Source organism: Aspergillus flavus, chromosome 7, assembly GCF_009017415.1.
Source record: "Aspergillus flavus chromosome 7, complete sequence".
NCBI classification, from domain to species: Eukaryota; Fungi; Ascomycota; class Eurotiomycetes; order Eurotiales; family Aspergillaceae; genus Aspergillus; species Aspergillus flavus.
In genome coordinates, this window is record NC_092404.1 from 2400447 (window position 1) to 2424785 (window position 24339).

At 49.0% G+C, this 24339-nt stretch overlaps 5 protein-coding genes across 5 annotated transcripts; 2 read left to right on the plus strand and 3 right to left on the minus strand.

The window, feature by feature from the left end:
* Positions 1-532: 532 nt before the first annotated feature.
* F9C07_2281138 (armadillo-type protein) lies at positions 533-18258 on the minus strand. The gene is made up of 19 exons (XM_071510483.1): positions 18053-18258; positions 16161-17993; positions 15766-16096; positions 15038-15686; positions 14843-14984; positions 14734-14791; positions 13951-14672; positions 13005-13898; positions 11009-12944; positions 4176-10949; positions 3926-4117; positions 3710-3865; positions 3573-3654; positions 3356-3497; positions 2273-3302; positions 2060-2157; positions 1613-1882; positions 1332-1482; positions 533-1203 (listed from the first exon to the last, which is right to left on the minus strand). The coding sequence occupies exons 9-15, from the start codon at positions 11127-11129 to the stop codon at positions 2748-2750; spliced, it is 8022 nt and encodes a 2673-aa protein (XP_071367078.1). The 5' UTR covers positions 11130-12944; positions 13005-13898; positions 13951-14672; positions 14734-14791; positions 14843-14984; positions 15038-15686; positions 15766-16096; positions 16161-17993; positions 18053-18258; the 3' UTR covers positions 533-1203; positions 1332-1482; positions 1613-1882; positions 2060-2157; positions 2273-2747.
* Positions 1054-2473, minus strand: F9C07_6024 (60S ribosomal protein L19; the record flags this gene model as incomplete). The annotated part of the gene is made up of 5 exons (XM_041294911.2): positions 1054-1203; positions 1332-1482; positions 1613-1882; positions 2060-2157; positions 2273-2473. The coding sequence occupies 5 exons, from the start codon at positions 2471-2473 to the stop codon at positions 1054-1056; spliced, it is 870 nt and encodes a 289-aa protein (XP_041150556.2).
* F9C07_2063002 (P-loop containing nucleoside triphosphate hydrolase protein) lies at positions 11470-16367 on the plus strand (the record flags this gene model as incomplete). Its single annotated transcript, XM_071508674.1, has 10 exons — positions 11470-12244; positions 12284-12944; positions 13005-13898; positions 13951-14672; positions 14734-14791; positions 14843-14984; positions 15038-15422; positions 15473-15686; positions 15766-16096; positions 16161-16367. 10 exons carry the CDS (start codon positions 11470-11472, stop codon positions 16365-16367), a joined length of 4389 nt encoding a protein of 1462 aa, XP_071367079.1.
* F9C07_6025 (putative diphosphonucleoside phosphohydrolase) lies at positions 17016-18122 on the plus strand (the record flags this gene model as incomplete). Its single annotated transcript, XM_041287286.1, has 1 exon — positions 17016-18122. The coding sequence occupies one exon, from the start codon at positions 17016-17018 to the stop codon at positions 18120-18122; it is 1107 nt and encodes a 368-aa protein (XP_041150558.1).
* On the minus strand, positions 18220-23202 carry stuA. The gene is made up of 5 exons (XM_071509203.1): positions 22883-23202; positions 20773-22217; positions 20519-20713; positions 20329-20461; positions 18220-20277 (listed from the first exon to the last, which is right to left on the minus strand). The coding sequence occupies exons 2-5, from the start codon at positions 21044-21046 to the stop codon at positions 18939-18941; spliced, it is 1941 nt and encodes a 646-aa protein (XP_071367080.1). The 5' UTR covers positions 21047-22217; positions 22883-23202; the 3' UTR covers positions 18220-18938.
* Positions 23203-24339: the final 1137 nt, after the last annotated feature.

Genomic DNA, 24339 nt, shown 5'->3' on the forward strand with positions numbered 1-24339 from the left:
TTTGTGCTGGCTGGTTAACCATAGGTCCACCCCAGTATTGAACCGCCTTTCAGGTTTTACAAAGGGACGGTTCTGGTAGAGTTGAAGAGGGTAGTGCGTTAAGCATAGTGATTCCTTTGAAGGTGGATTTATGTTAACTAATAATGCTTCATTCTTTTGTCCGTAGGGCCGCAATGAGTTCCAAAAGTATATCTTTGTTGAAACTCAAATACTCACCACTGCCATAAATAACAGAACGAACAAAGAGGCTACCTAGAATGAGAGAATCACCTAACATCCAACTACTGCTGCCAATAGTTTGCTATTGATGTCGGGCAGACTATAGATAGAACGGGACAAAAAGGAGGGGCAGGAATATATGCGGTGATATACCCACCGATACGTCTATATTCGTATTCCCACCCGACGCGGAGGGTCTAGACCTACAGTCGTAAGGTGGTTGGTGTGCTTTGTGGAGATTCCATGGTCGAGTTGTAAGTGTAGACGTGTACCCGCGCGGACGGTGTATCTACATGTACATCGGATAGAGATTATGACCTCATGCTGAACACAATTCACATTTACATGACCTAACCTTCGAGTGAGATTCAGTAAAACGTTACGACATTAGGAGATAAGATAGATGCGGTAGAGAACAGCTTGGTTTGGGGAGGTCGAGAGAGAGTGTGGTTGAGATAGTTTGAGCATCCGGGCGTTTTGGGAGGATTGAAGAGCAGTTGAAGTAGAATGCAAATGAAAAATCGGAATATTCGTATCACACAAAGCGCCATGCCATTGTTTTTGCTTTAATCAAATGGTATTTTTCATTCTTTTCCCTGGTTCTCTTTTCAGACGGCCCATGGAAGAAAAGAGATGCATTCATTTCCTTCTGTTTCCCCAAGCCCCCGTTCCAGGTTCACCCTTGTACCAAAAACCGTCCCGGATGAATCAAAGCCATTAAGAGAAAACAGAAATCGTCGACCTAGACTTTTCCTGTAGGCTGACCGAGACTCTTGATTTATCCTCCCAGTTCAACCTCCGCACCGCCAAAACACGTTGTCAACGGAAGGGAATTTACTCCTGGGCCTCGCCGACCAGAGCGTTGCGCTTGGCCTCGAGACGCTCTTGACGCCTCTCACGGAGAGCCTTGTTCTTGGCACGCTTGGCATCCATCTCCTCCTTGAGGACACGCTCACGGTGACGCTCAGCCTTGGCCTTTTGGATCTGTTTAGAAATATGTCAGTATTCCGGTCGCCGTATCAAATGTGTGGGAATTCTGATGACATCGAGGGCTCGCGCATGAGCCCACCGAGAAAAGGTGATTGACAAGGGCGGATTGGGCGGAAACTTACGTGCTCAACGAGAGCGCGCTTGTGCTTGAAGGTGTTACCCTTGCTCAGGTGGTAGAGCTCGTGGTAAAGGTGCTTGTCGATCTTGCCAGCAGCACGGTAGCGGACGAGGAGGCGACGGAGAACACGCATGCGGCGCATCCAGAGAACCTGGCTATATTACACGAAAACCCATCAGTCAATCTGTCCCACCACGGCATGACCCATCACGATATTGATCCATTGGTCCAAGACAGCCAACAGTCATTTCCTCGTGTCCAAGGGAAAGTAGGATAACTGCATACCTGGGCATACGGGCCTCCTTGGTACCCTTACGCTTACCCAGACCGCGGTTTCTGCCGATTCTGCGGGCGGCGTTGAGCTCACGGGCACGGACGCGGGAGTGCATGGTAACGGGCTTGCGGATGATGAGGCCATCGCTGACGAGCTTACGGATGGTCTGACGGGAGTTGGCGTTGGAGATCTCATTCATCTCATTGGGGTCGAGCCAAATCTTGCGCTTGCCGCAGCCCACCACGGAGGCGGCCAGGCGCTTCTGGGTGCGAAGGTTGACCCTGTGGATGAAAAACCGTCGGTCAGCATGAAGCCCAAATCGATCGAACAAAATTGTGTGTTCCAAAGGAGTAGTCCCAGAAGGGCCGTATCGGGGTCGTAATCAGGGCATATAAAGCCACCGAAGAACAATAATTCCCCAGCAAAGTCACGATATCACGAGTTGGAGATGAACTCACATCTTGATGTCGGCGTATCGACGGTCGTTGGCGGATGATGTTCGTTGCACTCGTCGACGGGTGAGAATCCAGAAGTGAGGAGTTTGAAGATACGCCGGCTGATTAGCTCAGCAACTGTGCTCCTAAGCGAGGATGATCCACCTTAGGGCTTGTGCCCCAGATCTTTTAAGCACCCCCTCTTCCGTCATTGTAATGACCATTGGTTGGACGTACCTGCGTAGATACTTTCTGAAATAATAAACCTATCGTAGTATTGTTCTCCTGACTGTTCGACAGCACTTCCTTCTCGTCATCAACTTGGAAAGTGACTGACTGACCTTGGATGTTCGTGGGGGATTCACCAATGATGACCACGTGACCACTGAGTGGTGGAGGCAGACCGCCCGATAAGGACCCTCCGTCTATTAGTCTCATATCTGTCTACGTACTTGTGTAAGTATGTACCAATTCGCTACTATACATCCCGCACTTCAAGAGGAGAAATGAAAATCATGCATTGGTCACGTCGCCATCGTCATCATATCTACTCACCTAGCTTCATTTCTTTTTAGTTTTGTTTCCCTTTCTCATATACATAGATAGATATAGCCAACCAGTCATCCCACCTAGTGGAAAACAACAGCAACCACATACAAATGGGGTATAGATCTAGTTCGTGCAGCGTTGCAGAATAGAACTACCATAACAATCATTCATCCACGGGGCCTTCCCCCAAATCCACCTTTCCAATACTCCACAACTCTTTCTCATCCTCCACTTCGTCGTTGGAGAGACCCAGGCCACCTTGGCCACCCTCAGCTTCCTTGCGTTCCCGGGATTGGCTAGCCAGACGTAGCGCAATTCGTTTGAAGTAGTCCGACATACTCCGTTTGGGTCCTTGGGCAAGCTCGGCCCCCGGCCCAGCCATATACTTATCAAATACGGCACTCTCTGACTCCACGACGGAGAAGATGGCCAAGAAGGCAGCCTCGGCCGCCAATTTCACGGGAATAACCATGTCGCGAACGCTGGCGAAGATTGGTGGCGCAAGCAGAGCCAGATGGGGCCGAGTCAACTCTGGATGAAGACGGCTGACCGTCCGCATAACAACTAGCGCCAAACGACGCGTGTCGGAGGGCGCGCCTGGCTGAATGCATGGTGCCAAGGCTTCGAAGATAGCCTTGTTGTTCTCGAAACTACGATGTTCATCGTCGATCAACAGGTATTTTCCAGCCGCTAGAACACTGTTGTCGGCAATGAAGGTCTTTCGAGTGTTAGCGTGTTAGATTTGTGCGCTGGAATTGTATATTAACTCACATCCTTGTTTGTCACGCCCTGACAGATAACCGAGATCGTTTCGGCAGCGAAATTCTCCGTCAAGGATGACGGAGAGTCAAGAAGCAAGGCGTTGAGCCCCAAAATTGATGCATGCGTAGGGTGTGTCGTAAGCACACGGTTCCTTGTCATTAAATTAGCTCTAATGCCTTGCAAGATCTAAAAGAAGAGGGGGGAGGACAGGGAAGATCAAACATACTTGATAAGAGGGGTGGCAGTCGCGGGAGGGAGAACCTTCACCAGTGCACCAAGCAACTTGGCATTTGTGATGGCCACAGAATCTACCGGGATAGTTAGATATGCAACGAATCTTTTGTAGGGCGTCATAGAGCCTACCCGTTTGATCGCTAGCGTCGTCATCGATGAGCGCCAGGATAGAATTCTTGGAAGCTTCGCTCATGTTAGCACCGGCCTTGCCAACCACCTCTTGTAGAGCCTTCATCATGGCATTTCTGACGCCAACATCGGCGGTCTTGGTTCCCGTAATAAGCTCTGATCTCTAGGTCAGCACCAACTCCGGATCTATGTACTAAAGAATAAGGAAAGCCGTACCGGCAATAAGGGGATCGACTCTTGGAGTCAAGGTGATCAGAATTCCAAGACCCTTGGCAGCCCTGTCACGCAAAGTTTCGCTGGTCGTGTCTGCCAGGCCTCGAGCAAACGTCCGTTGAAGCTGTGGCAGGAATGGCTTGACAGCAAGCGGGATCTTCCCCAAAAGCTTGTTCAGAGTGTAAAATATAGCGCCTAGTCGGTGAAATTAGCTTGCTGTCAAAAACTTCACAGAGTAGCACGAATGACTTACACTTAATATCTACTGATCGCTCAGACACCACTCGAATGAGAGGACCTGTGATCTGCGTCACGAAGAGTTTCAAGGAATCTGCTGCAGTACGATCGATGATGTCACCAATGGCAAGAGCCGCCTGGGTACGCTGCTCAACACTGCCGTTGAGAAGAGCCTGCAGGAAGATCGGCAGGATAGCGGTGATGCCCTTTGGCAAGCTGAAACCAGGAAGATTGGCTCCGGGGACACCCACTCCCCGCAAAACCTGACGAGTGGGGATAGCCAACACCTCCATTTCCTCTTTACGCATATGGGATGTTAGGCTACTCAGTGCCGTCCATGCAGCCTTGACCACAGCCTTGTCATTGTCATCGAAGGAAATCAGTAAGACGCGAATCAAGTCTTGGTGATATCTAGAGTAGTCGATCGTAGCATCCGAAAAGAACTTGTTCAGGTGAACTGCCGCCTGAGCACGGCGCAGATGATCATCATGCTTCATTAGCGACAGCATGACATTCATGACAACATTCAGGCCATCGAATTCATCTACTGAGACCAAGACAGTGTCGAATGCGTTGCACAGCTCGTCGCGGATCGCATCGTCTGTAGTTGATATGATGTTGTCCATCAGAGCGTTCAGGATTGTGGGAAGTCTGCGTGTCATTGCAGAACTTGCCACCTCAGCAAGGGAAGCAAGTGCCTTGGCATTGAAAGAAGAAATAGGAGAGGTGAGCAATGTCGGGATAAGGTTGGGAAGGATAATGTTGGCCCGTGTTTGTTCGGTGAGAAGAGTCAAAAGGGCCGACAGCGCTTGCTCAGCATCTTCCTCATTCCTCAATAGTAGCAGAAGGTGGGGCAGAACCTGGTCCACAGCCTTCTTGCCCAGGATTTGCTGTAGGGCGTCGAAAGCTTCTGCAGCAGCCTCACGCACATCTTCATCGTTGTCAACAAGAGCCACCCGAACGGTAGAGATGAGGACTTTTTCGTAATCCTCAAGGGCTTCAGCAGTTGCGGAAGTAATGAGCTCTCGCAGGGCAATGCAAATGCCTTGCTTAACGTCCACATCTGGCGACGTTTGAAGCCCTTCCTCGAGGGAAGGAAGCAAACTCGAGAGAACAGTTTCTCCGGCCTTTTTGATAAGATCTCCAAGTGCATTACTGGCAATGACCTTCTGTTCCATGTTCGAGGATCCAAGACGACGAATAATAAGCTGGGATAGAGTAGGCACCATATCCTTAAGTGTTTTCGGAGACGCAACAAGCGCCTTCCAGACACCCATCGCTGCGCTCTTAACAAGACCCGAGGTATCGCAGCGGCAGATGAACAAGGCGGATAGAACCCTGTTCCTTCTTTCTTCTCCAAGAATCTCCAGCAAGGACTGTCCGGCCTGGTGTGCTTCTTCCTCCTCTTCTTCGCCATCCGCCTTGGCGGTAATACCAGTAATGCTGAAGAGAAGATCACCGACCAGCTCAACTGAGCTCAACCGGATACGGTAACTGTCATCTGCAAGGCCGCGCTCCAGCTCTGGGAGAAGGAGATCAATAGCCTTAGAAGAGAAATTCTTAACCAGCAAACGACCAGCTTTAAGAGAGGTTTCGCGTATTGACTCCACATCATCAGCCAGACCAGAGAGGATAGGCGGGATAATCTTGCCCAGGTAAGTCGCAAAGCTGTTACCAAAACAAGCTGGAAGGAAGATAAAGAGAGTCATGAAACCTTCACGAACAGCAGGTTTCGAGCTGGAGACGTTCTGTAGTATAGTAGGCAGCGTCTCCTCGAGTCTCGTAGTACCCAATCCTGCCAGAACCTCGGAAAGAGCTTGAGCAGATCCCAATCTATCACCGGCGCCGGTGTCGGATTTGAGAGTAGACATAAGGTTAGGAATGAGGTCAGGAAGGGCATCTTCTCCAAGTTTCTCAATAAGTGATCCAAGGGCCTTGGACGCAGTAGCACGAGTAGTGGGTACAGGATCGACGATAGCCAGTTGTAGTCCAGAGACAATGATTGGCAAGTGCGATGTGAGATCTTTGCGCTCGGTAAGATGGGCCAAACTACCAATAATTTGCGCAGACTTCCGCTTTGTATTCGATCTGTCGCCAAGACCACGCTCTAAAATACGAACAACAAGCGCCAGGGAAGGAGCATCCAGGTAGTGAACGAAAGAAACCTTGATAAGGGAATCCAAAGCCTCGTCCGTATGCTTCGTTGGATCACTGAGAGCTTTCAGAAGCACGTTAACCAAGCTCTTGATCTCTGGGTTACTGATGACCTCGCCGAAACGTTGGAGACTTCGGTTTGCAGCGTTACGCACTTCCTTGTGCGTATCGTTCAGGACAACCGTGAGGGGAGGAATAATATCAGGCAGGCTTGCCGCTAGTTGCTGCGGATCAAGGTAAGCCATCGCACCTAGCAGATCACAAGCACCCTTTTGACTACGCCATTGTGTATCATCAAGACCGTCAAGAAGGGTAGGAAGGATTTTCTTGACGCCATACGAACTGAGGTTGGAAAAGCAAGCCTTCGCCGCATCAAGACAAGCATCACGAACGTCAGCATTGGGATCACCGAAGCTAGCCAGAAGCTGCGGAACAATCTGAATAACATATGGTTCAAAAGTGCGACCCAGGATTGTCGCAAAAAGTTCGTAAGCCAATAGAGCACCTTGTCTCTGATGAGGCTCCTTCTTGTTTTCAGTGGCTGCGCGAAGATGGGCCATGATCTGGAATTCCCGCAAAGATAAGACACCCCTCCCACTGACAATGCCAGCAAGCCCGTAGGCTGCTCCACGTTGAGTGGCATATTTCTTGGACTGCAAAAGCTGGTCCAGCATTTCCTGCACGTAGCCAGCACTTTGAGAGCCCGACAGTCTGATGAGAGGCGGTAGGCATCCAGAGACAGCGGATTGAACAGATTCAGAAGGAGTTGGGAGGGTAGCAAGCAGCCTCTTGATAACAGTTTGCAAACGCGGGTCGTCTGCTTTAAGATGCCGGGCCAAAGAGCCATAAAGAACAACCACCGCCTCGTTGAGAAGGTCAGAGGTTTCACTTCCCTTATCTGATGTTTCCAGAGTCGTTTCTAAGATATTCATCAATTCTTCAACCTTGTGCTGGCCACGCTCGGCGATCACAGATCTGCCGCTATCAGCCATCTGGGCTCTGACCACAGGGCTTCGGTCAATCAGAGGTCCTCTTTCGATCAAGAATCTGAGGAAAGACACGATCTGCTCGCCTTCGAACCCGTTCGTCATGGCGGTAAAAGCGAGAGCAATACCGCTGCGGAATTCCCAATGATCGGCCATGTCCATTTTCTTTGGCATCCCGTATATATCCTTTTCCGGCACCTTAGGCTTGGCCTCGCTTTCGTACTTAGCTTGCAGTTCCGAAAATACTTCATCAAACTTGGCTGGGTTAGACTCAAGGGCATGTGCCAACGCACGAGCAGCGGCATTGCGGAGCTGGGAGTCCTTGGAGGCAAGGTACGGGATAATTTTACCGTAGGAAGAGTCATCGACTTCTAGTGCATTATCATCCCAGATTGTCTCGGCTATCTCGGCGTTTTCTTCCACATGGTCATGGCATTCTAGCCAAATATGTTCAGAGAAGTCTAGGTCGGTCAGGTCAATCTCGGCATCGATAGCCTGTAGTATAGCTGTGCGAACAGATGCATCTGAAACGATGGCGCCCTGCAGAAGAATGTCCAGCTCAGCATTGTTTAGAGTGGGTGAGATACACCTGCAAAGATCGAATAGAGTATCCTTAATCAATTTGTAATGCTGCGTGTACTTTTGCATTGATGTGATCAAGTGATCTAGAACTTCAGCACGAGGGAGACGTTCGTCGGTGAATGACCCCGAATGGAAGGACATAAACTCAAGCGCAAGCAGTACTTGTTCCCCTTCCTCCTCTCCCTTTTGTTCATCAATTCCGTTTCCACTAAGAACAAGGAGAACCAATGGAAGGATGTATGCCAGAGATGTGACATCAAAAGGACGTTGCTCGGATGCAAACCGCAGACGATAAAGAATCCTTGTCACAAGTTGACCGAGGGGTTCTGCTTCCATCTCGGGGGGAAGTTGGCTCCTACCAAGTGCCCGCAGAGTCGCAACGCCCACGGAGGTTCGCAATGGGCCCAGGCGTGACGATACCTTCTCCGCGCACTTGGTATAGGCCTTAGACACGACCTCACCGGCAAGTAAGCCTGCACCAGCCTTCACGAGGGACAACAAAGATCCCACTGCGGTATTGATCCAGCCATCCGCTTCGACTGCCGGACCGCTTGCAAGACCCTGCATGATCCCAGCGCCTCTTTCAATCCTTTTAACTGCCCGCAGAACTTCTTCACGAATCTTGGACTCTTTCGCGAGCTGGGCTTTGACTTTAGATTGCTCGTCTGCGGTCAGTTTCTTCTGTTTCTGGCCCTTTTTCTCCGCCAGTTGTACTCGTAACTCCTCTTCCCACTTGAGAATGTCATAGTCTTTAGTGTTCTTGTCGAAAGCAGGCTTCGACTTAGTGCTGAGGACATCAACAAACATGGTTCCTTCGGGGGTCCGAGCAATAGCAACGTCGGTTGGAGTGAACTTGGACACACGTGAAACATCCAAATCGTCCTTGATCTGAGCCACAAGCCGGGACACCATAGCGTCAGGCGCCACGAAAGCCAACTCGCCGGCTGCGCTCCAGATAGCATCGTCAACTTGAGGAACCCTGGATTGAACTGGGTCATCATGCACCCGTGTCAATTGATTCATAGACTCATCGGCGAATTCGCGGACGAGGTTGCCAGGGTCGATACCAGTTCTCAGGCATAGCGTAATCCATGAGACATTCGGGATCAGCTCAGGACGGCCAATGACGATGAGCTCGATAAGCTGGTTCTTCAACTCTGAAGAAGCTTTCTCTGGTTCCGGAAGACTTGATACTGGTGAACAAATGGCTTTCACTACCAAATGAAGGAATTTCAGGCTTTCCGATCCTGCAGAAACAGGTGCAGATTCTTTCTCAGAAGTTCTCAAGGAAAGTATCCAGCTCCACAAAGAATCTATTATGATGCGTCCGAAGAATCCTACTCGTTTAAGATGAACTTCTGATAGGATGCTAGCGGAACGCTCTCGGAAGTTTGAATGAAGCCCCGGGATGGTGATGGTATAGATAAACGCCTGGCCCCATGCAATCTTGGCTGCGTCTTCTGCACTCTCAAACTTAGACCCAGACGAAACAGCTGCAAGCGTTCTCGTTACCCACTCGACCTCTCCTTGGGTGGTCAACTTTGAATAAGCTTTTGGGTTAAGCAGTAGAGAGGGCTTAGGGCTAAGAGCCATCATCTGGGCCACCAATTCTTCCCATGTGGCTTTATCGAACCCTTGTACAGAAGATAACCGCTCAGCGAGCGCAAGAAAGACATAAGCCGTCGATAACGAGCCATTCTGGGCCGACGGCAAGGGGTTAGAAGCCACTTCGTTGAACAGATCCTTCATTTTACTTATGAATTTGGTCACGAACGGCTCAACTTCAGCACTAACTAGGGTCGCTGTATCGGCGTTCCAGAGTAATTCTCCCACACTCAGCTGCCAAAGCTTTCGGAATGGAATTCTTTTCTCTGCAGATCCCTTGACGATGGCGTTTATAACATCATCGTTGAATTTTACCTTGTGTTGGACGAGAAATGCTAGATGTTTACAGAATGCTTTGATTTCCTGTTCCAGTGCAGCTTCGTTAGACTCTCGTGCGAATACAGGAACAAACCCCTGCACCACCTCCTTCGAGACATCAGTGGAAGGTAGCGTAGCTGAGAGCGCTTGAGCATATACGGCGCGTTGCTCTGGATTTGTAATTTTCTGGGTCTTCAAAGGGCCAACAACTTCGGTTGTGACTTTAAGAAGCAAATCTTCAGTTTTCGACCTTGAGAGCAACGACTCAAACGACTGCACAGCACCCTGTCTGATGGCTGCATTGTTCGACTTCATGCTGGAGAGAAGGTGCTTCAACAGCTTTGAATGCAGGATCTCCGATAAGTCCATTTGATCGGGTAATGACGAGCACAATGAAGGCACTAATCCGCTGAGAACCACCTCCGGGGAACGCAAAATGGCTTTTTCTAGAGGTGGTATTATGTCGGACATGACATCCTCGTAGGAAACGAAAGAGACGAAAAAGTCGGAGAGAGCATCTACGATGTGAGCTGGTGGTGCGGTTTTCGACCCAACTAATTCCTTGACATAGAAATTGGTAATTGACTTCTTTTCCCCTTCCAAAACAGGTTTCTTGGCCGGAAGGCGGGCGCACACGCCGGAGATGACTCCCAGGAAGGGAGCATTCTTATGTCCCGAAGTTGAATCGCTAGTCAATCGACGAGTGGACTGGCGGATGGCATCATCGCCCCAAGTTACCGACGAGAAGACAGTCCGCAGCGCACGTCTCGTGACTCTAAGAGCCGACTGCTTCACTGGAGGTCTGGGGTTAGAGGCCAAACAAGTCTCAAGTACCTTCGCATTCGCCGCGATAATGTCTAATACGACCGAAAGCGGTGTTTCTGAATCATTGCTTAGAGCCTGTAAGATAACCGAGCACCATTCGAGCAGCACGAGCGCAGAGGTAGATGACAATGCAGATTTGGACGCCTCAGCCTGCAGCTTCTGTGTGAGATATTTTAGGTCGTCGGTCGGGACCGGGGTCTTGAGAAGCGAGCGGAGACACTGCTGAACGGCTTGACGGGAGGGGCGATCGACATAGCGAGGATAGGTCTTGAAGAGGAGCCCAAGGAGAGGCTCACGGGCTTGTTGTGGCAGATCGGACCCTATAGAGTGAAGACTTAGCGATGGATCATACGAGAGGGGTTGCTTAGGGCCATTTTACCGATTCTCTCGCGGAGTTCCTGGAGAGCACGAATTCTGCGAGATGTCGAACTCGAAAAGAGAACGACCAACAGGCTCTCCAGGTCTCCAGATTTCACCTGATCCCATGGAAAATCGTCCATGTTAGGAATCCTGGGGCATGTCGAAGTGAGGGATGTTGACTAGATTCCACGGGGAGGGAATGGAATTGAGTTGAATTGCCTTTCGGTGCCGCCAATGTTGTCATAAAAGTTTTCGGCGTGGTTTTATTGTGGGGAAATCGTCCAAAGCTCCAGTTGATGACCACCATTTAATTCCCACACTTCTTAATGTTGCATTCCACTAACACTCCCTTACTCACTTAATAGACTAATAACTTCCTAGAGATCTCTGGCTTTCACCTATACTGAAAACCTGGGATCATCCATTAACCCCCATCTTCTCTTTCAGCAGTGGCCAAGACCATCTCCCCTCCCCGCAACTATGCCACCTAATAATAAGAAAAAGAAGAAGCCCGCCGCGAACCCAGCTCGAGGGTTTGCAACCGTCTCGGTGCCTTCCAAGCCTAAATCGACTAACTCCACAGCTCCGGCGTCGACAGCAGAATCCAAATCGGTCTCAGAGAGTGAACGACCAACCCCAGCGGAAAGCAGCCGACCTGCGGCGGAGACACAGGACGCTCCATCCTTACAGGATTACTCGCCCGAAGAACTTGAGAGACACCTTGAGGATGCGGAGTTGCAAATCCTGGTTGAGAAATATGCGTCTAAGTGCAAGAATGATGCAGTCCGTCAAGTTTCGAAATTGGAAACAGAACGACGGATACTCCGGCAACAAGCCTTCTCGTTAAGTCTTTTAGAATGGTTTCCTGCTGAAGTGCTGGACTCGATTCTTAAATTTGCCGAGACAGAAGAGCATGAATTGAGCCCATCCTCTGTACGAGACTCGAATACAGTGAAAAAACCTGGCTCAGAAGAAGACCTGTACATGAAATTGTGGGCGTTAAGGGAGACCCTTCTGAAGCTCGGCTTTCCCGAGGAGAAAGTAGAGGATTCATTAAAACATCTCTTACACTATTTTTCTGGTAATTTTGCCACTGCCAATAGGGATATGGTGTGTAATCTGGACGAGGCTCTAGACTGGCTGGCCATGCACTGCAACCCCAAGGAACTACCGTCTTACACGCAGACCACTGCTCAGCTGCGCAAAGATGAAAAGGATCTTTCCTGGATAACCGGTAAACCTAAAATAATGACTAGTATCTACGCAGTGACTGAAGAGAGCTAACCGGCATCAGATCGTGAGCCAGCACAATCTTCTACTCTAAGCTTGACTCAGAATGATAGCAAAGCGAAACAGACCAAAAGTCCATCAAATGAGCCTCTTCCTCCTGTATCGAGCCCTTATGATTCTGATAGTTCTCTGGATCCTGACACTTTGCTGCCAAAGTACATGGAATTGCAGACTCAGCTATATAATCTTCAACCTGAAATCTTTGATAAGCCTAAGAAAGGGAAAAAGCCTGCTCGTGAAAATATTGCGCTTGATACCAATGAGCCCCGAGTAGCGAAGATTCGCCGAAAGATTGCCAATATCGAAAATGATGTCCTTTTCGACCGCACGGAAGCTGAGTACCGGTGGAAAGAGAAGCTTGATGATCTAAGAAAGGAGGCGGCCTTTTTCAGGCAGAATCCGCCCACCAAGAAAACTTCCCTGGACGAGCCCGGAGCCAAGGATCAACCAGAGGAGAAGGTGGCGGAGCCCAGTTCCGACGTGCAACCGGTCGATGATGAGGAGATCGCGGATCTCTTAGGGGACATGTTCCAAGCCGAGGAGCCCGCTCTGGAGACAGGCGTTATTCTTGAAGAGTTGAGCAAAGCCGCTATCACGATCCGCGATTTTGGTAAATGGACTGGACTTAGCCCTCGACGAGTTTTGGAAGATACATGCAAGGCAAGGTATGCAAAGGTCTTCGATGGATGAGAACAGGCTATGCTGACGGTAATGGCATATCTTAGGGATACTAGTTGTGCAATTATATACAAGGATTTCTCTTCTGCGTCACACTCGAACAGAAAAGCGGTCGAGGTGAGGTGGTCCAAGCCACAGGATGTGCCATTTCTCTTTGAATGGGACAAAGTCACACACAAATCTAGCGCTTATGCCACCTTTGTCTCCATGGACACGATAGCAACACCAACTGCACAGCAAGCGGAGGCATTTGTCTCGACGCTTGCTCTTTTTATCCTGTTCCCACAGAATTCGAAGGAAGGCAAGGCTTATATGCGGCTTCCAGCAGTGTGGAGGGAGCTGTGGGCAGAGTTAGCGAGTGCGAAAAAGCTCCAAGAGGATGAAATTGATAAGAAGACTATAAAGCATCTAAAGAAGCTGATACGCGAGAATCAGGGTAACTTTGAAGATGACGTGGTGCTATCAGATAATTTCCGGAGACGAAATGGGACCTCTAGCAAGCCAGAGTCTCCCGCCAGGCCATCCAATGCAAGGGAGGCTACAGGCCCCGAGTCTCAGTTGCAAAGGCTTTGGATGGAGAAGTCATCCACTCCTTCTTTTAACAATATGGTGCAAGGCAGGATGAACCTCCCGATTTGGGCTTTCAAGAACGATATACTCAACACGCTTGATACCCACCGTGCGCTCATCGTTTGTAGTGAGACTGGTAGCGGAAAGAGCACGCAGATACCTTCATTTATCCTTGAACATGAGATGACACAAGGCCGTCCTTGTAAGATTTATGTGACGGAGCCTCGAAGGATCTCTGCTATATCATTAGCGCGAAGGGTTAGCGAAGAATTAGGAGAAAGCAAAAATGATGTTGGGACAGCCCGCTCGCTCATCGGGTTTGCTGTCAGATTAGAGAGTAAAGTCAGCCAGTCGACAAGACTAGTATTTGCGTAGGTTGACCATTTACAACTCGTTTATGGAGGTTATACTGACCTGAGCTAGGACAACTGGTGTTGTGGTGCGTATGCTGGAACGTCCCGACGATTTTCAAGATATCACGCATATCGTCCTTGATGAGGTTCACGAGCGTTCTATCGACAGCGACTTCCTTCTCATAGTCCTTCGTCGACTGATGCAGAGGCGGCCTGATCTAAAGTTGATTCTAATGTCGGCCACCCTTGAAGCCCAAAAGTTCTCTAATTACCTCGGTGGTGTGCCTGTCCTTAATATCCCAGGGCGAACTTTCCCTGTGGAGATGAAGTTCTTAGAGGACGCCGTGGAGATGACCAACTACCGCCTATCAGAGAATGATTCGAATGCAAATCTCGATGACGACACCGACGAGATGGCGCCAGAGAACGTCGAAGGTGATACGGCGGGAGGCATGCTAGCGTCCCTTGAAAGTTATTCTAAACAAACCAGGGATACTGTTCTGAACTTTGATGAATACCGCCTTGATTACCAGTTGATAAAGAAATTACTTATTGAGATTGCTACAGCGCCGGAGATGGCAAACTACAGCAAAGCTATATTGATCTTTATGCCTGGTATGGCGGAAATTCGCCGCCTGAATGACGAGATTCTCTCGGAACCGATCTTCCAACAGGGATGGATCGTTCATGCGCTGCACTCTTCGATTGCCAGTGAGGACCAGGAGAAAGCATTCATTGTTCCTCCAGAAGGCATGAGGAAGATAGTAATTGCCACCAATATCGCCGAGACCGGTATGTGTCCCGCTATTATTAAGAAATGGTTATGTTTGGCAGAGGTTGTTGACTTGACTAGGTATCACTATTCCGGATATCACTGCCGTCATTGACACGGGTAAGGAGAAAACGATGCGGTGAGTTTCTTTGGTCTCACACCTGTATCTTGCTGACTGACACTGTGATAGCTTCGATGAGAAACGCCAGCTTTCAAGATTAGTTGAAGCCTTTATCTCGCGGGCTAATGCGAAACAAAGACGGGGAAGAGCTGGGCGTGTTCAGAATGGAATCTGTTTTCACATGTTCACGAAGCACAGACATGAAAAATTGGTACGCTGACTGTGTTGAGTTAAAGCAGAAGATAATCAGCTAATATTGTGTAGCTCGCTGAACAACAAACGCCAGAGATGCTTCGTCTATCTTTGCAAGATCTGGTGCTACGGGTGAAGATCTGCAAGCTGGGCGAAGTGGAACCCACTCTTCTTGAAGCCCTGGATGCGCCTTCTTCCAAAAACATTCGCCGCGCCATAGACTCTCTCAAGGAGGTCAAAGCCTTAACAAATTCAGAAAACTTGACTCCATTGGGTATGCAGCTTGCTAAGCTGCCGCTGGACGTCTTTCTTGGAAAATTAATCATTCACGGGGCCTTCTTCAAGTGTCTAGATGCCTCTATTAGTATCGCGGCTATTCTCTCTTCTAAATCGCCCTTTGTTAATACTATGGGATCCAACACTCAGAAGGATCTTGCAAGGCTCTCGTTCAAGAAAGGTACTGTCTGTACTAGTCGGGCCTGTATCTACGTGCTGACATTTTCGCAGGCGACTCTGATTTATTGACCGTGTACAATGCATATTGCGCCTGGAAACGCACGAGAAACACACCTGGTGCTAACGAATATGCTTTTTGTCGGAAAAATTTCCTCAGCTCCCAGACGTTGTTGAATATTGAAGATATCAAGATGCAGCTTATCGTGTCTATCGCCGACGCGGGACTTTTATTACTAGACCCGACCCAGAAAACGGCACTGAACAGGTACATCACATATCGCGCGCCGATCATGCCTTTCCTACACTACCCCTATTACTTGATCGCAGAGCTAACTTTCATGCAGAGCTCGATACGGCGGTCGCCAGCGTCAATTCTTCACCATCCCCGAAGAATACGATATAAACAGCAGCAACGACGTCATAGTCAATGCAGTCATTGCTTGGAGCTTTTATCCGAAGCTCTTAACACGCGAGGGCAAAGGCTGGCGGAACGTTGCCAACAACCAAGCTGTTACACTTCACCCGACCTCAGTCAATAAACAAACCGATGCATCCATAAAGTGGCTATCGTATTATCACATCATGCAGGGCCGCAATCGGAACTACAACGCTTTCGAGACGAACGCCGTGGACGACTTTGCCATTGCACTGTTATGCGGCGAGGCGGAGTTCAAGGTAAGTCGAGCTTCCAAACATTCCGGAAAGGATTATATGGAGCTGGCATCTAATCAAATTATAGATGTATGCCGGCGTAGTGTCAATTGACGCCAATCGGATCCGCTTCGCAGTTCGAGACTGGAAGTCCATGCTGGCGTTGAAAATCCTCAGCGCTCGCATACGGGACATCTTATCCGGCACATTTCGGGATCCACAGAAAAAGCTGTCTTACAAGCAGCAACAGTGGGTGCATATCTGGCAGCAGATATTCACGCAGGTGGGGAAATGAAACGCGTCGGCGCTATGAAGGAATGAAAGAAATGTCCTGGGATGAACCAAGGGGATCTATGTCTGTTCTTTGTAGATAATGAACATACCATGCATTGCATTAGAGCCAGGATATGGATACACGGCAATGAGGCTTAGGGATATACAAAAGTATACAAGGATTGTTTGCATAAACTTTCAGCAAGAACCATCTATCGAACTCCTATGGTCCAATTGTATCGCGCTGACCAGTGCAGAGGTTAGTCACGAATAGAGCAGAATATGTTAACAAGTATCATCCATAGTCCTCATTAAGATTAAGGTGCGAATATTTCTCAAAGATGAGAGACAAAGCGAAAAAACACCATACTCGACTGAAGCCAAATCTGCAAACACCGCACGCAGTTTCCATCTTAGGAATTTCATTCACTCAACTCCAGATCATCCAAATTCACCCTTACTTCTAACATGAACTCAAGGGCCGCTATTGTTAACATTATCATTTACCCTCCTTGTCCCACAAGCTATACAAAAGCCCAACAGCCAACCCAAGCCAACCCATATTCCACCATCGGTATCTCCACCAAAAAAATGACCACCAAACCAATCAAAGATAATAACCAAGAGGAAAGCCAAAAGCAGAAAGAAGAGGAAGAAAAAGAAGAAAACAATGACCAGCGAAACAGCTCCATCCCCAAATTACGACAAAGAACTCCGAATTGCATCCCTAGCAGTCCACCGCGCCAGCATCTTCACCAAAATCGTCCAAAGAGACCTCGAGATAGTCACCATCCGCAAACCCGACGGTTCCCCCGTGACTATCGTCGATTTCGCCGCCCAGGCGATTCTCGTCAGCGTTCTCCGTCATCACTTCCCGAATGATGTCTTTGTGGGCGAGGAGTCTGCGTCTATGCTTCGCGATGACCCCGTGCTTGCGCAGCGGGTGCGGAAGCTTGTATCTACTATGACATGGGTTGATGATGATGCCGATGGTCAGGCTTTGGCCGTGATGCCACAGTCCATCGAGGAGGTGCTGGGTGCAATTGATATCGGGGGCGATGGGGATGGAGCTGGTAGTCAGCGGACTTGGTTTCTCCATCCGATTGATGGGACGGCGACGTTTATACGGGGCCAGCAGTATGCGGTTTCGGTGGCGTTGGTGGAAGATGGGGAGCAGAAGGTTGGGGTTGTCGGGTGTCCGAATCTGGCGTTTAAGAGCACGTCTGTGCATGAGGAGGTCGTCGATGGAGATGGGTATGGGATGATGTTGTTCGCTGTCAGGGGTCAGGGTGCGTACAAGCGACAGATGACCCTGTCCAGTCTGGGGCCTTCGCAGAAGACTTCTCTGAGTCCGTGGCAAAGAATGGGAGAGAGAATCACATTTACTGAAAGCTCGATCAGTGGTGTTATCCATCGGGAGAAGCACAAGTTCATTAGGGACATATTATTCGCCAATCCGGTGGTAGACCTTTACTCGATGCAAGTCAAGTATGCGGCCCTAGCAATTGGTGCATGCAACGCGATGATCCGCATTCCCAAGGACAAGGACCACCAGTTCCCTGCATGGGACCATGCCGGGGTAGTGCTCATCTTTGAGGAATCAGGTGGCAAGGTTACCGACCTATATGGCCAACCTTTCAATTATGCTCTTGGGAGAAGGTTAGCTGACAATCAAGGTTTGGTGGCAGCTAAACCGATGCTTCATACCGACCTCTTGCGCTATTCATGCTATGTTTATGAGAGAAATCAGTCTAAGCGGTGCATGAAATCAACATGACCATGGGCGATCGAGCGGATGGACAGTGCATTCCCACAGCATGATCGTATCAGTGTATGACGCCCTTGCAGCCACAGAAGTAATTTACTAGAAAGAGTGAATCTTGAAACCCTATAGTATTTTTTTTTTAAAATAAACCCATACATAAAACACTAACAAAACCCAGGGCCTACTGGCCCTTCATGCATGAATAGAGAACGAGCCACAACAGTATAAAAACTCGTAAAAGGAAATTCGTCTCATCATGGTCGTTAAATATAGCCTGTCGAAAAATCGCAATAGCACAAGATGACCAGAAGCACCATAACGCTGACCAACCCTCATCCATAGAGAAAGCGAAAAAAGCAGGCCGGCGGAATTCCAACACTGCAACGACAACCCAAAGCGCACGTCCTTTTGTGGCCGAAAAGGGGAAAACTCAGACATTATAACGATCGTAGCCAGACATCCATACCGTTTTCACAGTGTTATGTCCCATCTCTAACAATTACCCAACATAAGCACGCTGAAAGAAAACGGCTCGACAACAAAACGTAGCATGTTCCCTGAAATGCAGATGTGTTGTAACAAACTGCTGGTGAGAAACCAATCATCCCGTTTGAAAGTGCCGAGTCGTACGAATGTGTAGTCTATTCAAGATGTAAGGAAAATAAAAACCCTGCGATGCATTCGAACAACACGAGGGATTCGGAGGTGACCCTTCACGGCCAGAAAGAAGTACCACGGTCTTCGTCTTTTTTTTTTTATCACTTTTGGTTTTGCTTTCCTTTGATCCTCCGAAGCCCGTGGAATCATGGGGGACACCACTTGAAGGCCTTACCGGCGGCGAGCCATAACACCACCGGCCTTCATCGGCTGTAATCCAAGTGGTACTCCTCCAACCGGACCACCAACCGTCGCTTCAGTCAGAGTCTTCCGGCGCTTGCTCTCATATTCCGCACCCCGACTGTCTGGTCGAACGATTTGGTCCACATCATCATCCTCCCGCATACGCTTTCCTGACCCCAAAGGTCCGTTCATCCCCGTCGAGTAACCCGGTGCTGGATTCGACGCCACAGAGTAATTATCAGTCGTTCCGTTCGCCGACGCACCGCGAGTTTCGCTGACGCTATTGTAGAGGCTGCTGACAGCAGCGGATCGGGGAGGCGTATTGTATCCCGAGGCCCATTGGGGAGGCGCCCCGCTAGTACGGGGAGTCATGCGTCCGGACCCGTTCTGTTGCGAGGGGGAGCCAGACATATCAGACGCGAGTTGAGAATGATCACCCGCCAAGCTTCCAACAGAAGGGTTGGTAGTGTATGTGTAAGATCCGCGGTTGGTGTTATAGCCTGCACTATCATGTTGCACGTACTCAGGCTCATGCTCGGGTACAGGCTCACCCGCTCCATTGCTAACGTGCCCATTAGTTTGGGCGTAACGGTCAGCCTTCACATCAGCTTGCTCTACATCTGATGGTCCCCCTGAAGTCCTTGCCGTCGGAGGCGCCATGTCGTTCTTGATATACGTATTGGCGGGCATAGTCTGGCCGTAAGGAGCCATAGGCTGGGTCAAGGGTTGCTGGGGAGCATATTGAGGGTGGGACGGAGGAGCGGCTGAGTAGTACGATTTCGAGTTATCGTATCCGGACTGACTCTGATATGCTTGCATCCCTTGCATATTACTGCCTGGGGGCGTCGTGGCCGGAGTGGTAGGCATCGATCGTGCGTTACTCAATGTCGTGTCAATCGATAGAGGTTGTGTGTTAGGAACACCCGAGTTCATTCCTTGGTTACCCCACTCATAGGAGCTCCCCTGGTTGGTGATGCCCATGAGACTGGACGCGCTAGCAGGGGGGGTCGGGAAAGTGTGGGCGCGATCAAGACCAGGCCTGGCAGCAGACTGAGACGTCATTGCGTGGGGCTGAGACATGTGCGATGGAACCGGAGTTTGTAGCGAGTGGTGATGGTGCAAAGCAGGGGGCTGTGGCCCCTGCGAAGCCCGCGTGGCTTGAGGACCTTCTAACCGCCGTTGCTGCGATTCCTGCACAACCATGTTTGTCCGGGTCTGGTTAGTGGGATGGTACAGAAGACCTCCGATATTGTGCACAAACAAAGGGTACAAAAGGTCGGTGATCTTCTCTTTGTTGGCAAACTCCAAGGCACGCTCAAATGGGATCCTGAAAACCTGGTTAGAATCATATAAAGAAAACAGACGCAGACAACCATACCAAACTCCTTTGAGATGCATTGGACCAATCTTGACTACATGACGAACCTTTTCGCTCTTGAGAATCCCGTCGCGGCGACCTCTAGTCATGCCAGCAACGTTGAGCAGTTTGGTTCCGTTTATCATATGATTATCTACATAAGTCAGCACAAGTTTTTCAGGTACACAAAAACATCGACTGGAGTACTCACCTTCTCGGCGGGCAACACAGACCCCTCTAGCTTCAACCTGGTAGCAAAGGCTGCCTTCGTCCTCCCACAAGGTGGCTGTGACCCGTGGTTTGGCACCGGGCGGAGCTACTTGACCTGTAGCATCGTACACGTAGCCTTGCATAGGCGTTCCGGTATTGTTTCCGTATCCCGCAGGTGCAACAGTGTGGCTGGTAACTAATGAGAAGGTTTTATTAGTATTTTACTGCAAAAGCAATATCTTGTTAGAGATATACCTGGCAGTGGTAACAGCTGAGCTGGGACCTGGCTGCTCACTGATGTTGTGGGAGGTTGCGGGCCAGGTTGGGACGATGTGACACCGCCAGGATACGCGTATTGATAGGAACTGGCGGGGCCATAAGTAGTGGACGCCGGCTGCAATACAGGCGGTTGCTGATGATACTGGGGGTAATGAGCGATTCCACCAGCAGTGGCCGCCTGTGAAGCATAGGGCTGTGCCGATGACAAATGCGATGAGTGGACATCCATGTATGGTTGTGTATGATTCATGCTGCCAATTGCCGTCGGATTGGTATAGTAGCTATCCCCCACGGTGTTTTGTGGGATGGAAAACTCCTGTGGAGCGGAAGAATCCAGAGAGAGCCGGCCCTGACCACCAGCCGCTAAGTCCGCAGACTGCGGGGGGCTCCTGGCCTCGTTGATGACGGGTGCGGTTCCGGATAGGCTTGTCCGCGCACTCGCGTTATGGGATGCCGAGGCCTCTTCGTAGCTGGTCCGGTAGGACTGGCCCGAGATTGGCGGCTGCGAGGCCGTCGGTAAACTGAGAGCCGGTAGTTTGTCACCAGACAATAATGGTCTCTCAGCAGCGTGGTGATTATACCAGGGAATATCAACAGGACCTCTGGTGTGGACCTGGGAAATCGACGGCAGCTCCAGCTTTTCGGTTTGTAGGGGTAACGGTTCTAATAAATGAAGTGATTCGGAGGTTCTAGCCGTTGGATTCGATTATATCCAACGTGCCACAATGGTAGTGTTCTTTTTCCTTTTTTTTTTTTTTCTTTGTCGTCGTGGTACCGGTCAGATCACGAAAGAGCGAGTCGTCGACATGCAAGTGATGCCGCTAGTTAAATCGTCAAGTACAAAGGAAACCAATATCGATGCTAGCACCGAGATTGGAGCGAATGCAGATATGTTCGTGATGGAATAATGAATAGCTTCAACAATGCGGCAAATGCAAAGTGCAATCGTGGAAAGCTCGTTGAAAATCGTAACCGTAAAACGCTTTAAGATCGCTGGCGTAACTGGACCGAGAAAATCGCTATGCAGCGTAAACGGACAGAAATCTACATCCAATTATGTACGAAGATTGGAGTGATCAGACGCAAAACCATGAAAGCCAGGCAAAATAGCGCGCTTGCGGCTGGACAACAGAAATCGCTCAACCAAATCAGAAGCACGAAATCGTGGGTCTCGTATCAAGTCGTAAGAAGAGCGCGGGGAAGGGCGACGTGACAGTCCAGCATCAAACGTCGAATACTACTCTGGTGGCTTTGACGCAGTTTCGTACTATCGATGAACAAAAGACGCACAAGTAGGCAAAGTGCTCGCTTTTCTTATTCTCGTTGCAATGAACAGAGGGAACAAGCTCGTAGCGAATCGTAACAGGTCGTAGCAGGTCGTCGAAGATAACGTGCTGCTTCAAGGTGAACAAGGGTACAGTCTAGGTAAAATAGATAAAACAAAAGTAAGCAGGGCGTTCAAGTCATCACATCAGTCGTGTCGAACAAGAATAATTATAAAAAAAAACAGAGACGGTGATCGTAGCAGATGAGAATCTCAAATGGAACGTCGGGATGTATAAAAGGTGTCAAACGAAAGGGATGCTGGTGCACTAACGAGGCGGACAAGGGAGACTGGTACCGTGGACAGGGAGAAAATCAAAAAATAGAAAATCAAAATTCAGGCCAAGAAATACGTAAAAAAAGAAAAAATAAAATAAAATAAAATGCAAAAATTCCTAGACACTCCCGGCGTGGGCGATCATGGCAGTCTCAGGCGGCGGTGGAGGAAAGAGAAGAATGATTGCAATGCAGCAGCAGATCATACACGAAAGGTGGAGGAGGCTGGGGGCGTACAGCAAACGCAGGACCCAACTAAGCCTAATCCTTCTAAGTCTCTCTGCAGCCGCCGAGTGGATTGACTGATTCTGGACCACGACCCGGAACGGAGCCTTTGAGACACACTCACTCACTCACAATTCTATAGATAGAGAGGCGACGAAGTGTAAGAAGGGGGGAAAGTGGGAGGAAAAAGGAAAATGTATGGCAGGAAAGTAAAAAAGAAAAAGAAATAAAAATAAAAAAAAGTAACGAGATGGTTACCAACTTTTTTTCTTTTCTTTTTTTTAATTGATCCTTGTGTTGAAAGATCGGGGGATAGAGCTGAACTGAGAGAGTGGAATCAGAGGGAGCTCTCAGCCATGGACAGCGAATGAACGGATAACGGATGGGGGTCGAAGAGGGGAAAAGGTTGGGACGTGACGGGGCGAGGAATTTTGGGTCGGGAGGGGGGAGAAGTGGAAAAAAAAAAAAAGAGAGAGAGATAAGTGCGAGGGAAAAATAGAAATTAGGCAAAAAGTGACAAGAAAAAAAGAAAAATAAAAAAGAAATAATAATAATTATAAAAATAAAAAATAAAAAATAAAAAATAAAAAAATGTGGAAAGGGAACAAGCAGCGTGAACTGAGGAGTGGGCGGCGGTGCCGTTCAACTTCCGCGATTTAGTGGGAGGCTGGAGTGGGCTAAGGTGCTGGCGGTCCAAACAGCAACAACATCGCCAACCACGACAGCAGATCCGGGCGACGGGTGCAACAGAACTCCCGAAGAAGGGTGATCGAAGACGCGTTCCAGAAAACAGAAGGGGACTCTCTCTCTCTCAGATACTAGACTGACAGTAGAACAAGCACCGCAGGAATAGTATCCTCATTGAAAACCGTCATTGGAGGTTGGGGTTGAGGCGGCTGGTATACCGCAGCAAGGAAGCATAGACGTTCGAACACCCGCGATAGTCACGAACACTCAAAACAAGATTTGCAATAAGACTCAAAATCAGAACCGAACATACACACTTACCAGCACGTGTCTTTGGGCTTTCTTGATCACCAGTTTCTCTCTGAGACCTGCTGCGCGGGAATGTAAGAGAAGCTGCAAGGCAATTGTGGTCGGATGCTAAACTGTCTCTCTTCGAGGCCGGTAGCTTGTGTTGCGCCGGTCACCCTTCTTTATTGCCAGCCTTTCAATCGGTGCCCTGGGTCCTTTTTAACTATGAGAGCGCGGTCCGTTTCTTGGGTCCCCGATGGATTCGGTGCTGAAGAAAGGGAAGTTTGAAAGAAGAGAGAAAGGAATAAAGCAGTGGATCACTGGACGTCCGTCACTATAACTAAGTACCAAGCAGCTGCTCTGGGTCTTTGGTGAGGAAAATAATAATAAAATGAATTTTTAATTAAAATTAAAAAATAGAAATAAAAAGGGAAAGGGAAATCAGAGAAGTAAAAAAGATAAAATGTAATAAAATAAAAACAAGGTGTCAGCAACCCAAGAGCTAAGATAGAAGAACGTAAAATAAAACAAATAAAAAAAATAAAGATAATAATAAATTTTTTTAATTTTCGGAAGCTAATAAAATAAATAAAAGGATGATGATGATGATAATAATAATAAAAATAATACAATACTACTACTAAATCTAATAAAAAGGAAATAGTTTAGGTGTGGATCCCGCAACTAAGAGACAGAGAGAGAAGAAGGGGGATTGCCCGAGTAAGTGGGATTGATCGTCTTGGA

Coding starts and splice junctions, on each gene's coding strand:
- F9C07_2281138 (XM_071510483.1), bottom strand. CDS start 11,129: ATGGACGATTTTCCATGGGATCAGGTGAAATCTGGAGACCTGGAGAGC. Junction 10,950..11,008: donor GGAACTCCGCGAGAGAATCG/GTAAAATGGCCC, acceptor TTCACTCTATAG/GGTCCGATCTGCCACAACAA. Junction 3,655..3,709: donor CGACGCTAGCGATCAAACGG/GTAGGCTCTATG, acceptor CTATCCCGGTAG/ATTCTGTGGCCATCACAAAT.
- stuA (XM_071509203.1), bottom strand. CDS start 21,046: ATGAATCATACACAACCATACATGGATGTCCACTCATCGCATTTGTCA. Junction 20,714..20,772: donor TCAGCTGTTACCACTGCCAG/GTATATCTCTAA, acceptor CCTTCTCATTAG/TTACCAGCCACACTGTTGCA. Junction 20,278..20,328: donor ATGCATCTCAAAGGAGTTTG/GTATGGTTGTCT, acceptor CCAGGTTTTCAG/GATCCCATTTGAGCGTGCCT.